The sequence below is a fragment of the Bufo gargarizans genome, unplaced genomic scaffold (assembly GCF_014858855.1).
Source record: "Bufo gargarizans isolate SCDJY-AF-19 unplaced genomic scaffold, ASM1485885v1 original_scaffold_998_pilon, whole genome shotgun sequence".
Classification (NCBI taxonomy): Eukaryota; Metazoa; Chordata; class Amphibia; order Anura; family Bufonidae; genus Bufo; species Bufo gargarizans.
In genome coordinates, this window is record NW_025334788.1 from 62,810 (window position 1) to 76,779 (window position 13,970).

General features: G+C 41.4%; 1 protein-coding gene across 1 annotated transcript in view; it reads left to right on the top strand.

The window, feature by feature from the left end:
• Positions 1 to 12,533: 12,533 nt before the first annotated feature.
• LOC122924302 (calpain-8-like) overlaps positions 12,534 to 13,970 on the top strand; it is a 77,491-nt gene continuing 76,054 nt past the window's right edge. The window contains exon 1 of the mRNA XM_044275254.1: positions 12,534 to 12,791. Within this exon, the coding sequence (XP_044131189.1) occupies positions 12,576 to 12,791 (216 nt within the window). The 5' untranslated portion in view covers positions 12,534 to 12,575. The remainder of the gene's footprint in view (positions 12,792 to 13,970) is intronic.

Genomic DNA, 13,970 nt, shown 5'->3' on the forward strand with positions numbered 1-13,970 from the left:
GGTTAGATCATGTGGTATTTTTATAGAGCAGGTTCTTACTGACGCAGGGATACCTAATATGTTTACTTTTTTAAATGGATTAAAGTTTTACACAATAATATCATTTTTAAAAGAAAAAAAATCATTTTAGTGTCTCCATAGTCTGAGAGCCATAGTTTTTTTCTTCATTTTTTGGGCGATTGTCTTAGGTAGGGGCTTATTATTTGCTGGATGAGATGACAGTTAGATTGGTACTATTTTGGGGGACATATGACTTTTTGATCGCTTGGTGTTGCACTTGTAGTGATGTAAGGTGACAAAACAAATGTTTTTTTAGCACAGTTTTTATTTTATTTTTTGGACAGTGTTCAGCTGAGGGGTTAGGTCATATGATATTTTTATAGAGCCTTTTTATAGAGCCGATCGTTACGGACATAGCGATACCTAATATGTATACTTTCTTTTATTTATTTAAGTTTTACACAATAATATCATTTTTGAAACAAAAAAAATGCGGTGATATCTAATATGTGAACTTTTCCTTTTTTTTTTACGTTTAACATAAAAAGGCATTTTTGAAACAAAAAAATCAGCTTTTAGTCTGAGAGCCATAGTTTTTTAAATTTTCTTGGGCGATTGTCTTAGGTAGGGGCTCATTTTTAGCGGGATGAGGTGACGGTTAGATTGGTATTATTTTGCCTTTTTGATCGCTTGGTGTTGCACTTTTAGTGATGTAAGGTGGCAAATAAATGGTTTATTTAGCACAGTTTTTATTTTATTTTTTTGACTGTATTTATCTGAGGGGTTAGGTCATGTGATATGTTTATAGAGTCGGTCGATACGGATGCAGCCATACCAAATATTTTCTACTTTTCTTTTTTTCTCTATTTTTTTTTCCTCTAAACTTTTAATTTTTTTTGTAAAACTTTATTTAATTAACTTTTATTTACACTTTATTTTTTGTTCCACTCTGGGACTTCAACTTTTGGGGTCTGATCCCCTTTACAATGCATTCCAATACTTATGTATTGGAATGCATTGGCTATATGAGTAAGACAGTGTGTATTACTCATACAGCTTTCTGCCTGTAAGATCCAGGGGGCTGGATCTCACAGGCTCTCCACCGGAAGGCAGCCACGATGCCTAAGGAAGGCATTGCGCTGCCTTTCATGCCATCGGTCCCTATTACAGCAGCATGGTGACCTGATGGCTTCCACAATCGCCGCCGGAATGACCCGTAAACGCTGCAAACCACAGGTCTGAAGTCAAGACCCCCCTCGGCATTGTCACAGGGTCACACGCGGCGGTGATCGGAAATACACAGGGCGTACAGGTACGCCCTGTGTCCTTAAGGACTCGGATATCAGGGTGGCCTGTGTCCGTAAGAGGTTAAGAGACATGTTGCACTTGTTGTTTCTTCACAGTCCGCTACGCCGCCGGTACAGGTTAATTACTCTTTGGAATTTGTGGTTTCCAAGATATTGGATGTTAGGAGAGTCCATAACTCTTTACAGTACCTGGTGCACTGGAAAGGCTATGGACTAGGAGGAAAGGTCTTGGGTACCAGCTAGGGATGTTCATGCCTCTAAACTTGTAAAAAAATAATATTGTGGAACATCCTGAGAAGCTGTCGTCTGGGGCCTTGTGTCTGGTGGCCCTGCATAAAACCGCAACCGCAAGGTCACAGGGTGCTCTGTGCGGGAACTGCCGGGGCGCGCTCGTGTCATCAGTGCTCCCAGCGTCGCCCGTTCCCGGGGCAACCACGATAGGCTGAGCACTGAGCTGCTCACTTGGTGCTCGGCTGTATTGGTATTCTGGAGTCATGTGACACTGGCCAAGTCACATGACTCCACTAGCACCCTATTTAAACAGGCAATCTGCTGGACACAGATTGCCTGTTATTGAGGTCCTTCCTGCATTTTACTTACCTAGTGTTCTGATCATCTGCTCGTGTTTTGACTTCCCGGCTGTCTCATCCCTTGGTCTTGGCGTATCCTCCTGGTTTTGACTGGCTCCTTACTGACGATCTTCCGCTTGCTCCTCTGGTACCGTGCTGCTCTCTTGGTTTTGACTCGGCTTATTTTACGTCACTTGTATGTTTGTCTGTCTTCCCTGCACTTACCTTATTTAGGGTTTGTCGACCAGTTGTCCCTTGTCTCTAGGACTTAAGAGGCAAGTAGGCAGGGACAGGGGTGCGGGTTGAGCTCAGTGGTCACTTCTCCACTCCCTGTGTGCGTGACATAATTATTATACACATATCACTTAAAATCTTATAAAGTGCACCTATGGACCCATCTAACTACAAATAATATTGCACAAGTCCCATAAGTAGCAATACCAGTAGCTACTGTAACCTTACAGAGATAAATCCCAACAGGAATTAACCTGATAAGTTGGAATGCTATCCCCTATACCTTGGTAAGGACAGAACAAACACCAATGAATCATAAGTGCAAAAAGTAGCATAAGAGAACAATACAGACCAGAGGCCAGGAGTCAACACCAACCCCGACGCGCTTTTCACCCTGCTTCCTCTAACACTAACACCTGTGAAAAAGAGGGAAGAAGATCGCATTTTTAGTAGTTCACGCCGAGTTCCTCCCCTAAGCTGGGCACAAAATCCTGCAAGATTTGCAATCACATGACCCATTTGCAGTCACATGGTGCATTCGCGATCACATGATCTATTTGTGATCACATGATAAATTTGCGACTACATGACCTATTCAGTCATGTGACCTCTCACCATCACATGACTCTGAGCACCGTTTTAGTGAAGGGCAATATGCCAATACTTGTATTAGAAGATGTAATTTGATCCCCCAGCTAAAAAGATTACTGTACAAAGTGCCTGACAGAAAAAGAAGGATCAACCTCATATTTTATGGGCAAACTAAGACATCCCCAAAAGAAAAAAACAAACAATGATATACCAATATCCTCTGGGCATTACAAGCCTACCCAGTCCAAAGGTAATTTATACAACAAAATACATAAATAATAAAGTGATAAGGTGCCTAATGATCTAAATATATTAAGATTGGTAATATAAGAAAAATAATAAACAATATGATGACAATACTACTACAAATAAATAAAATATTATTGCATGCCAATATTACAACAGCATATTGTCATGATTCAAACGACGAGGTGAATATATTAAAAAGTGCCGTGACAAAAAGTGTAAGTACTTGTGCCGCACCTGAGGGGTTAATAGTGGCAAATCGCAGCACGCATTCATAGAGGCTGGGTATGGCCGGCACCCGCAGCACAGCCTGCGTTTGTATTCAGGCATAAACAATATTAATTGGTGGCACAGTGCACCGAACCCCCCCCCAACCCCAGTATTATAAAGCAATCATTGGTGGCGCAGTGCGCCCCCAACCCCCCCTAAGTATTATAATCATTGGTGGCATTGGCAGTTCCGATCAGAGCCCCAGCAGTGTAAGCCTGGGGCTCTGATTGGTTACCATGGCAGCCAGGACGCTACTGAAGCCCTGGCTGCCATGGTAATCTCCCTGCTGCTGTGTGTACGATACACAGGACAGCAGAGAGAGTGTGACATCCTATTCACCCTAATAGAGCTCTATCAGGGTGTTAGGACAAGGGATGAAAAGATCACAGGTTCTAGCCCCTAAGGGGAGAAATAGTTAATAAATAAAATGTAAAAAAAAAAAGAAGGTTAAAAAAAAGCAACTAAATATTACGTTTAAATCACCCCCTCGCCTAATTTTACATATAAAATATATAAACAATAAAAAAAATTACATATCGCCACACCCGAAAAAGTGCGAACTATTAAAATATAAAAAAATATCTCCTATGCGGTGAACGCCGTAACAGAAAAAATAAAAAAAATAAAATGCTATTTGCCATTTTTTATTCACCTTGTTCCGCCAAAAATTAGGTTAGGACTGTTCTATTATGGTCCAGACGTTCCATAAAATCTGGAATGCACGTGGCTTTTTTGGTGTTTTATTTTTTTCACGTGGTATCAAGTATCGCAATACTTTTTTATGGTATCGAAATCGAGTCAAAATTTTGGTATCGTGACAACCCTAGGTAAGACGTGTGTTTTTTTTTTTTTTATTATACCGTAATTATTTGTATTTTAAATTTGGCGACTAAATTTTTCAGGTTAGGAGCCAATGGATCCTTGATATTTTTTTTTGTCTGGAGCCCTGCAAAGTGAGATGCAGTGTTTCATGCTAGTAGAAGGGTGCTACAAAGTGATAATGTGAGAACTAGCTATATACACAATACAAGCGGCATTCTTGCATAATAAATCCGTTGGAATATTGGTAAATCTCTTATTAGATAGTCGCAGTGATCGGCAAACTGCGGCTCTCCAGCTGTTGCAAAACTACAACTCCCACCATGCCCTGCTGTAGGCTGAAAGCTGTAGGCAGTCTTTGCATGCTGGGAGTTGTAGTTCTGCAACAGCTGGAGAGCCGCAGTTTGCCTATCACTGAGATAGGGTATAAATGATGAGTGGGTTGGATGGTAAGATACGCCCCCTAGAGGAAGCAAGTCGAAACGCGCGTCGGGGTTGGTTTTCCCTCCTGGCCTCTGGTCTGTATTGTTCTCTTATGCTACTTTTTGCACTTATTATTCATTGGTGTTTGTTCTGTCCTTACTAAGGAATACGGGATAGCGTTCCAACTTATCAGGTTAATTCCTTTTAGGATTTTTCTCTGAAAGGTTACAGTAGCTACTGGTATTACTACTTATGGGACTTGTGCAGTATTATTTGTAGCTAGATGGGTATATACTGTCATAGTACCTTCATGTATTGCTGCTAATTATTTTATTCTGTGTTATGTTGTTGTATGATTTCTTCTGCTAATACATTTTTGTGTAATATCATATGTGCGTTTTTGATTTGGTGTTTTGCTATATATTTCCGCACATATTGCAGTCCCCTTGGATTGCTATATTTGCTGGTTCAAATACATTAAAAGACAGAGCAGTGCGGCGCTGAGCACCACTACATCTCCAGCCCTGGGAGTAATGTACCCACAGTGATGCAATGCGCAGAGCAGTTCGGTGCTAAGCAGTGACAGTGATACAAGTAACATGCAGAAATCAGGGATTTTTAAAAATTTGGCACGCAGGCAGAAAGGGAGGGGGGACAGTCATGGGCATGTTTTGCATAATTCGGTATGTTAGTCGTGCAATAGAAAGGGTTCATATATATCAGTGAATAATTACATATAAAAAATGCATTTATTTAGTTTGAATTTATAATTTGGCTGGGCGGTATGCGTATAAGTGGAATGTCTGACTCCATCTTGTGTATCGCGCTGGTTGACAATTCAAATATATGCAATTTCCTACAGTTCCGTGCGCCATCTGCTGTTTACAAACACAAATTGCACGCAAAATCTTCTCACTATTCTACGCGCTTTGGTAGCTAATGAAACAGGATATCGCTATGCGCTCACGCGATTCTACTGTGATCGCTGGCGCTGCTACATCTGTACATATTATACCGCTTCTTACCGTTCTGTTACAGCGGCTGTGAGACCTGCACATACTAAGGCTTACTTTAAATAAGTGGGTACAAAACACAGAAGACATGCAAATATTCCATTCACGTGTCATCTCTGTTTTGGATCCACTTCTGTTTTTTGGGCATTAGCAATACTGATGGATTACTGACCAAATGCTGAGCGAGTCAAGGTGGATGCTCCACAGACAGGATCCGTTTTTGGGGTAATTATTATGACGGATCGAAGGAAGGGCAAAATAATCAGTGACGTCAACACAGACTTACTGCTGACACCCTCTCCACTCTGTCGGGGGGCTCTACTTATATAAGAATTTAATAGAACAGGTTCTGTAGACATCTATGTGGAATCAGCTGACGACGGTGTAAAAGGAGTGCGCTTCTTCTTGGCGCTAATATCGACCTGTAAGGCTGAGTTCATACTTGGGTTATTTGGGCAGTTTTGGCCCCCTAACTGCCCGAATAAGTGAGGTGCGCAGTGATTCTAAGAGCGATGCCTGTCATCTGCATGTCATACTGACTCACAGTATTATTTCACTACCACAGCAGACTCCCTATGCGTGTTACTGCAAGGCATAGTGTTCTAAACCACTATAAAGGCTCTCTGCAGCCAGGAAATAGCCATTTTTTTTACGCGATTCGCCACAAATAAATTCGGATCAAAACAAATTTTTTAAAAATAATTTGCTCATCTCTAAATATCACCAGTAATATTATTAGTAAGATCCTTTGATCTCCTAACTAATAGTGCCCTATCAGTTCAGCGTCCTATGCAGAGCTGGGTAATTGCCCCCCCTCCGATTGAAATTAACCCTACTTACTAATAATGAGATTAAAATACATTAAACTTCTTAAGGACCTGCGACGTACATGTATGGCACGTGTGGACGTGACTTAAGGACCAGCGCCGTAAATGTACGGTGGGCTGATTGGGCGGGTGCAGGAGCTGCTCCCGCCCGATCAGCGGCAGGGGTCCAGCAGTCACTGATAGCCGGACCCCTGCTGTATGCACCGGCATCGGTGAAAACACAGATGCCGGCGCATTAACCCTTGCAGGGCCACTGTCAGCGCTGACCGCGGATTGTGCGGGATCCTGTCGGGTGCGGGGTGGCCATTGGGTCCTCGCGCTGCTGTGATGGGGACCTGATGGCAGGGAAGGCAGCCCAATGCCTTCCTTAGGCATCGTGGTTCCCTTCCAGGACAGCCTGTGAGATCCAGCACCCTGTGTATTAAACTTACAGCCAATGCATTACAATGCCAAAGTATTGTAATGCATTATAAGGGGTTTAGACCCCCAACAGTTGAAGTCCAAGAGTGGGACAAAAAATTTAGTGAAAAAAGAAGTTAAAAAAATAAAGTTTTCCCCCCAAAAAGAAAAAGTTTGAAGTAAAAAAAAAATAATTAAGTAAAAGAAATCGTTAAAAATAGACATATTAGGTATCACCTTGTCACCTTACATCACTAAAAGTACAACACCAAGCGATCAAAAAGGCAATCTAACCGTCACCTCATCCCGCAAATAATGAGCCCCTACCTAAGACAATCGCTGTTAAATGTAAAAAAATGTAAAGAGTTGACATATTAAGTATCACCGTGTTCGTAACAACCTGCTCTATAAAAATACCACATGACCTAAACCCTCAGGTGAACTCTGTAAATAAGATAAAAATGGTGTCAAAAAGCCATTTTTTGTCACCTTACATTACAAAAAGTATAATAGCAAGCGATCAAAAAGTCATATGCACCCCAAAAACATACCAATCAAACCGTCATCTCATCCCACAAAAAATTAAACCCTACCTAAGACAATCGTCCCCCCCCAAAAAAAAATATTTATATATGGCTCTCAGAATGTGGAGACACTGAAACAGGGGTGGCCAACCCGTGGCTCTTGAGCCGCATGCGGCTTTTTGCTTCTTCAAGTGCGGCTCTAGCTGTGGAGGCGGGAAGCAGTCAGGCGGCTCTCTCTCCACCCCAAGCTCAGATTTCTTTTCCTGATCGGGCCCTGTTACTACTTTGCAGCTACAGCTCATTCTCCACTACGTCCTGATGCACACAGTGTGAGAACGTAGTATGTGGAGACACGCACTATGACCTGACGTTGTGCTCATCAGGTCACAGTGGTGAGTGTGTCAGACCTGCAGAGTAGCAGGTGCCCGAGCAGGAGCCCAGTGCCTGATCAGGAGAGGGAAAATATTTTTTTAAATTATAGAACTGAGCATGGGGCTCTGATCTATGCATGGGAGGTTCTGATTTGAGCATGGGGGGTCTGATCTGAGCATGGGGGTTCTGATCTGAGCCATGGGGGTTCTGATCTGAGCCATGGGGGTACTGATCTGAGCCATGGGGGTCCTGTTCTGAGCTATATGGGTCAGATATGAGTCATGGAGGTCCTGATCTGAGCCATGGGGGTCCTGATCTGAGCATTGGGGTCCTGATCTGAGCATGGGTATCATATCTGAGCATGGGGGTCATATCTGAGCATGGGGGTTCAGATTTGAGCATGGGGGTCTTGTTCGAGTATGGGTTGGTTAGGTCTGTGCATGGGAAGTCAGATCTGAGAAGAGGGGAGATCTGAGCACTGAGGGTCTGACACTGGGAGTCTAATTTGTGTTGTCTGATCTGAGCATTGGGGGTCTTATTTGGAGGTCTGATGAGGTTTTATTTTAGGTCAGATGAGGATTGGGGATCTGATTTAGGATTCTGATCTAAGGTCTGATGAAAAATATATTTTTTATTTTTTCTCTGCTAATGAAAAATAAGAAAAAAATATTTTTATCAGACCTCAGATCAGATGAAAAATATTTTTATTCTCTTAGTTTTCTGTATGAAAACCTAGGTGCATCTTGTAGAGCGAAAAATACAGTGACTCGTGTGTAAATGTATAGCTTGTGGCTCCTGGTAGTCATACAGTAAGTTGTTTTTTAGGCTCTTTGTGTCTGTAAGGTTGACCACCCCTGCACTAAAACATTATTTTTTTTTGTTAAAAAAATGCTGTTATTGTGTAAAACGTAAATAAATAAAAAAAGTATACATATTAGGTATTGCCGCATCCGTAAGAAACTGCTGTATAAAAATATCACATGAACTAACCCCTCAGGTGAACACCGTAAAGAAAATAAGATAAAAACTGTATAAAAAGCCATTTTTTGTCACCTTCTATCACAAAAAGTGTAATACCAAGCGATCAAAAAGTCATATGCACCCTAAAATGGTACCAATCAAACCATCATCTGATACAAAAAAAATGAGCCCCTACATAAGACAGTCGCCCAAAAATTAGAAAATAAACTATGGCTTTCAGAATGTGGAGACACTAAAAAATAATTTTGATTGTCATATTTGCTGTCCATAACAACCTGCTCTATAAAAATACCACATGATCTAACCCATCAGATGAACTTTGTAAATAACAAACAAAGGGTGCCAAAACAGCAAATTTTTGTTACCTTGCCTCACAAAAAGTGTAATATAGAGCAACCAAAAATCATATGTACCCTAAAATAGTACCAATAAAACTGCCACCTTATCCAATAGTTTCCAAAATGGTGTCTTTTTTGGCATTTCTACTCTAGGGGTGCATCAGGGGGTCTTCAAATGTGATCATGGCAACTTAAAATTATCCCGGTGAAATCTGCCCTCCAAAGACCATATGGCGTTCCTTTCCTTCTTCGCCCTGCCATGTGCCCATACAGCAGTTTACAACCACATATGGGGTGTAAACTACAGAATCAGGGCAATAAATATTGAGTTTTGTTTAGCTGTTAACCCTTGCTTTCTGAAATTTCATCTGCATTTTCCTTTAATTCTTGTAGAACAGCTAAAGGGTTAAGAAAGTTTGTAAAATCAGTTTTGAATACCTTAAGGTGTGTAGTTTCTAATATGGGGCCATTTATGGGTGGTTTCTGTTCCGTAAGAGCCACAAAGCGACTTCAGACCTGAACTGGTCCTTAAAGTGGGTTTTTGACATTTTCTGAAAAATTTCAAGATCTATTTCTAAACCTTCTAATATCCCCCAAAAATAAAATGTCATTTACAAAATGATCCAAATATGAAGTAGACATATGGGAAATGTAAAGTAATATCTATTTTAGGAGGTATCACTATCTGTTTTAAAAGTAGAGAAATTTACATTTTTCAAAATTTTGGGTAAATTTGGTATTTTTATCTTTCAATATATCTTTATTGAGATTTTTTTCTAAATCCAAGAAAATACAATGATCAGAGGGATCGTACATATCACCCGTGCAATGGGTTATATTATATTACACTAATATGCTCGTTTGCATGTACCAGGTGGAATCATGTACTCCAAAGATTACATCTGTACAATAGGTTAGTATAACATCAGTACAATCCAATGACCAGATCTTACAGAATAAACATGGAGAAATGGACAGAGAAACTAGAAAATAAATAAAGAAAAGGCAGAGAGGCAGACTCTGTGTAGAATATAGAGGCTTCTGAGTGTATATCAAGGCATAAGATAATGCAAGTAAGTAATGACAATGTAAACACCATATATGATTATTGGGGGTTAGAGACCATCTATTGATCACTGGGGTTACCACTCCACTGTGCCCACTCCCTTTCAAATTTGCGTACCGCAAAGTTTTTGTGTGCTAACCTTTTTTCAAAAGACCTAGTAGTGTCCACTGAGTTTATGATCTCCTGTATAGTCGGGATTGATGAACTTTTCCAGTTCCTAGTTATGGCCAACTTTGTGGCTAGGAATAAGTGCATGGCAATGGTCCTAAAATCATATGGGATCTCTGTAATGTTAATAAAGAGCAAGGCCAAAGCCGGGTCACTGTTTAGCTCACGGCCCGTTAACTTTGACACTAGCTGGAAGATGCTAGACCATATATCTTTTAGCAAGGGACAGCTCCATAATATGTGCATAAGGGACCCTCTGCCCCCACATCCCCTCCAGCACAGCGGCGCCAAGCCAGGATAAATGCGGCTCAATTTCAGAGGGGTGAAGTACCATCTGAGTAGAGTTTTCGAATATGCTTCAAGGTGAGATACGCATTTCAGTCGTTTAGTTGCATATGTGATAGCTGTGGACCACTGCGCTGGGGGGATGCTGCGACCAAGATCCTGTTCCCACGAGATAATGGGTGTGGTTTTTACAAATGAGTTTTTCTTGCCCAAGAATGTATATAGAGGACGGACTCCCTTCCACTTGGACTGTGTTAAGTTCCATTGGCACAGGAGTTCCGTATGTGAATGGACCCGTAGCGTAGGATTTGTGGCTAAGAGGTGGCAAACTCTCAAATACTTGTAAAAGTCGTTTTTGTGTATTTTGAACCTTTTTTGCAAGTTTTCAAAGGAGTCAAGATCCTCCAAATTTAGCAACTCCGCCACCGTTACTATTCCCTCCTTTTTCCATCCCTCTAGAGAGAGATCAGGGATAAGGTATTGCAACGCCTCTATTGGAGTGATTTTTGCTATGGAAACAGATGTCTTGTGCTCACCTCCATGGTATTTTTTCCAGGCTTTCAAAGAGGCAGAGATTAAATACGGGAGGGAGTGTGGTGATGGTTCCTTGAAAAGAGAGGCTAACAATATAGCCTTCAAATTATGGGTAGGGGCAAGTGTCTGTTCAATATTGACCCAATGTTTGGAACTATCCGCGACCCACCCTTCCTTAAGTTGGTGTACTCTAGTGGCAAGGTAGTAATCAAAAATATTTGGAAGATTTAGGCCTCCCACTTTCCTAAATTTGGACATTATTGATTTAGCGATGCGAGGTGGGCCCTTCTTCCAGATAAACTTATTCAGAAGTTTGTTAACAGTATTAAAGAAGGAGCTGGGAAGGTCCAATGGGAGAATTCTGAACAAATAAAGAAGCTTAGGGAGCACATGCTGCTGAAAGGCTGACACCCTGCCCAACCATGAAAGCTCTGTTTTCATTATGTTATCCAATTCTTTTTGGAGATCTATGAGGAAAATAGGAAAATTCGCTTCGTACAATTTTGGGATAGTGGGGGTAAGTTGGACCCCAAGGTATTGAACTCCTGATGTTTGCCAATCCCAAGAGTAGGACTGTTTTAACTGGTTCAGGGTATGATTGGGTATAAAAAGGGGGAGGGCTTGGGACTTGCTCTCATTAAGCTTATAAAATGACAAAGAGCCATATGTGTGTATGACCTTTTTTAGCTCATGGAGGGATACGGCCGGGTTGGTTAGGGAAAGGATTATGTCATCCGCATATAGTGAAAGAGTGTGTTGCCTATCACCAATCTGGACTCCCGAGATACTCCCATTTTGTCTGATAGCTTGTGCTAACGGCTCTAAGGATAAAATAAATATGAGGGGGGATAGGGGACATCCCTGCCTAGTTCCATTTGAAAGGATAAAGGGGTCTGACAGTTCCCCATTGGTCAAAACTCGAGCAGCAGGGCCCCTATACAATGCTCCTATAGCTTTGATGACATCAGCAGGGAATCCCATCTTTTGGAGCACCGAGAAGGCAAACGACCAATTAACTCGGTCGAATGCCTTCTCGGCATCCAGCGTAAGGAACACCGTGGGTACTCGCAGACTGTTGACTCTATCAAGAAGGTTTAATACTCTTCTAGAGTTGTCAGTGATTTGCCTACCTGCAACGAAACCCACTTGATCAGGGGCAATCAGGGACGGGACGATCTCCGCCAACCTGTTCGCCAGTAATTTAGCGTAGATTTTCAGGTCTAAATTTGGAATTTTTAATAAATAAAAATTAAATATTTTGACTCAAATTTAACACATGAAAGTGACTCATGAAGTACAATGTGTCACGAGAAAACAATCTCAGAATGGCTTGGATAAGTAAAAGCGTTCCAAAGTTATTACCACATACAGTGACAGCCTGGGATTTAAGGTGAGAAGTGGCTTGGTACTGAAGGGGTTAATAATAAAGATAAGACATTAGGTATTTTTAGGAATCGTTAAATGTGTGCATAGCCAGATAAACACAGCTATACCTCACCCCACCAGTGTGATCCATATCTCCAGGGTTTTATTTAGCATATAACTCAGTATAAATACCTCCCTGCGGATTCTCTATAATCATTCACTACAGCGCAGAGAGCTTCACATCATGTCCGGAGTTGCCTCTAAAGCTGCGCCTCTTGGCTCCATCAACAACCCAATAAAATTTAAGGATCAAGACTTTGAGAAACTGAGGGCAAAATGCTTGGCCTCTGGCACTTTATTTGAAGATCCAATTTTTCCCGCTGCTCCGGCCTCTATGGGCTTTAACAAATATGGTCCAAAGTCAGAAAACGTAAAGGGGCTCGTGTGGACGAGGGCTTCGGTAAGAACCTGTTTAAGACTAATGTCTATGTATATTCTTCTTCTTTTTTTTTTTTTTAGAGGAGGAGGTAGGAAACAAGTTAAATATGTGAAATGATATCATTACTGTACATTCTCTGAACTGATTCCTGTTCGGATTGCTCCCGTTGAATGTGCTGCTATTTTGACACCATGTTTTAACAGGTGAAGCTGAGCGGATTGATATATATATATATATATATATATATGTGTATATATATATATATATATATATGTAGGACGTGAAAAATAGCCAGCAGTGCTGCTGGCTATTTTTCACGTCTAGTACATTGGACCTAGGTGCTGGTCCACATTGGCCGGACGTGCACCCCCTGCTTATACAGTGTGCTGCTTCCTCACTTTCTTCAAATTATATATATATATATATATATATATCGTTAGTTTCAGTATAACTTGAGATGGTATTGGAGTCTGATTGGCGGTCTAACCAAGTGGGACTGCCCTCTGGACCTATTGTAAGGAGCAGGGATTGATACTGGTAAATCACAAGTTATACTAAATCTTTCCCCACAAAACTATATGAAACACCTTATCCTGTGTTGTAATATGCTGCTCACAGACAGCCATTACATACAATGTGACTGATGCACTGAACAATGTTACAATAAATTACACCTAATGTACGACGTGTGGGGGTGGGAGGGAATAGGACCCAACAATTCTCTATTATTTCCTGTGTCATGCTCCACCCTCTAGGGATCTTCAGTAGTGCATCAATTTTATTCAGACAGTTCTTTTAAGTAAACCTTTTTCCCTTGGCATACCTAAGGCTCCAGAAGTGCTAGTTTTCTGACTACATACATGTCACCGGGTACCAGTGGCGGATCCAGAGCCTGGTCACGGGAGGGGCACTTTCCCAGGCAATAGGAGATTATGGGGCCCCTGTGTCTCCGCTCACCCTCAAGCCACACCCACACACAGCCCAACCCATATATCACGCCCATACCTCTTACATCTAGTGACGTCTTATTTGATGTAGATGTTCTCTTTCTTCATCTTCTCCATTAAGCCCAGACCACCATGATGATTTCTTTCAGCCATCTTTCATCTCTGCAGAGTTTGACAGAAATCTTAGTTTCCTACTTTTCCTCCCACCTTCTCAACATCCTATCATGCCCCCCAATACTGAGATGCTGTGTCC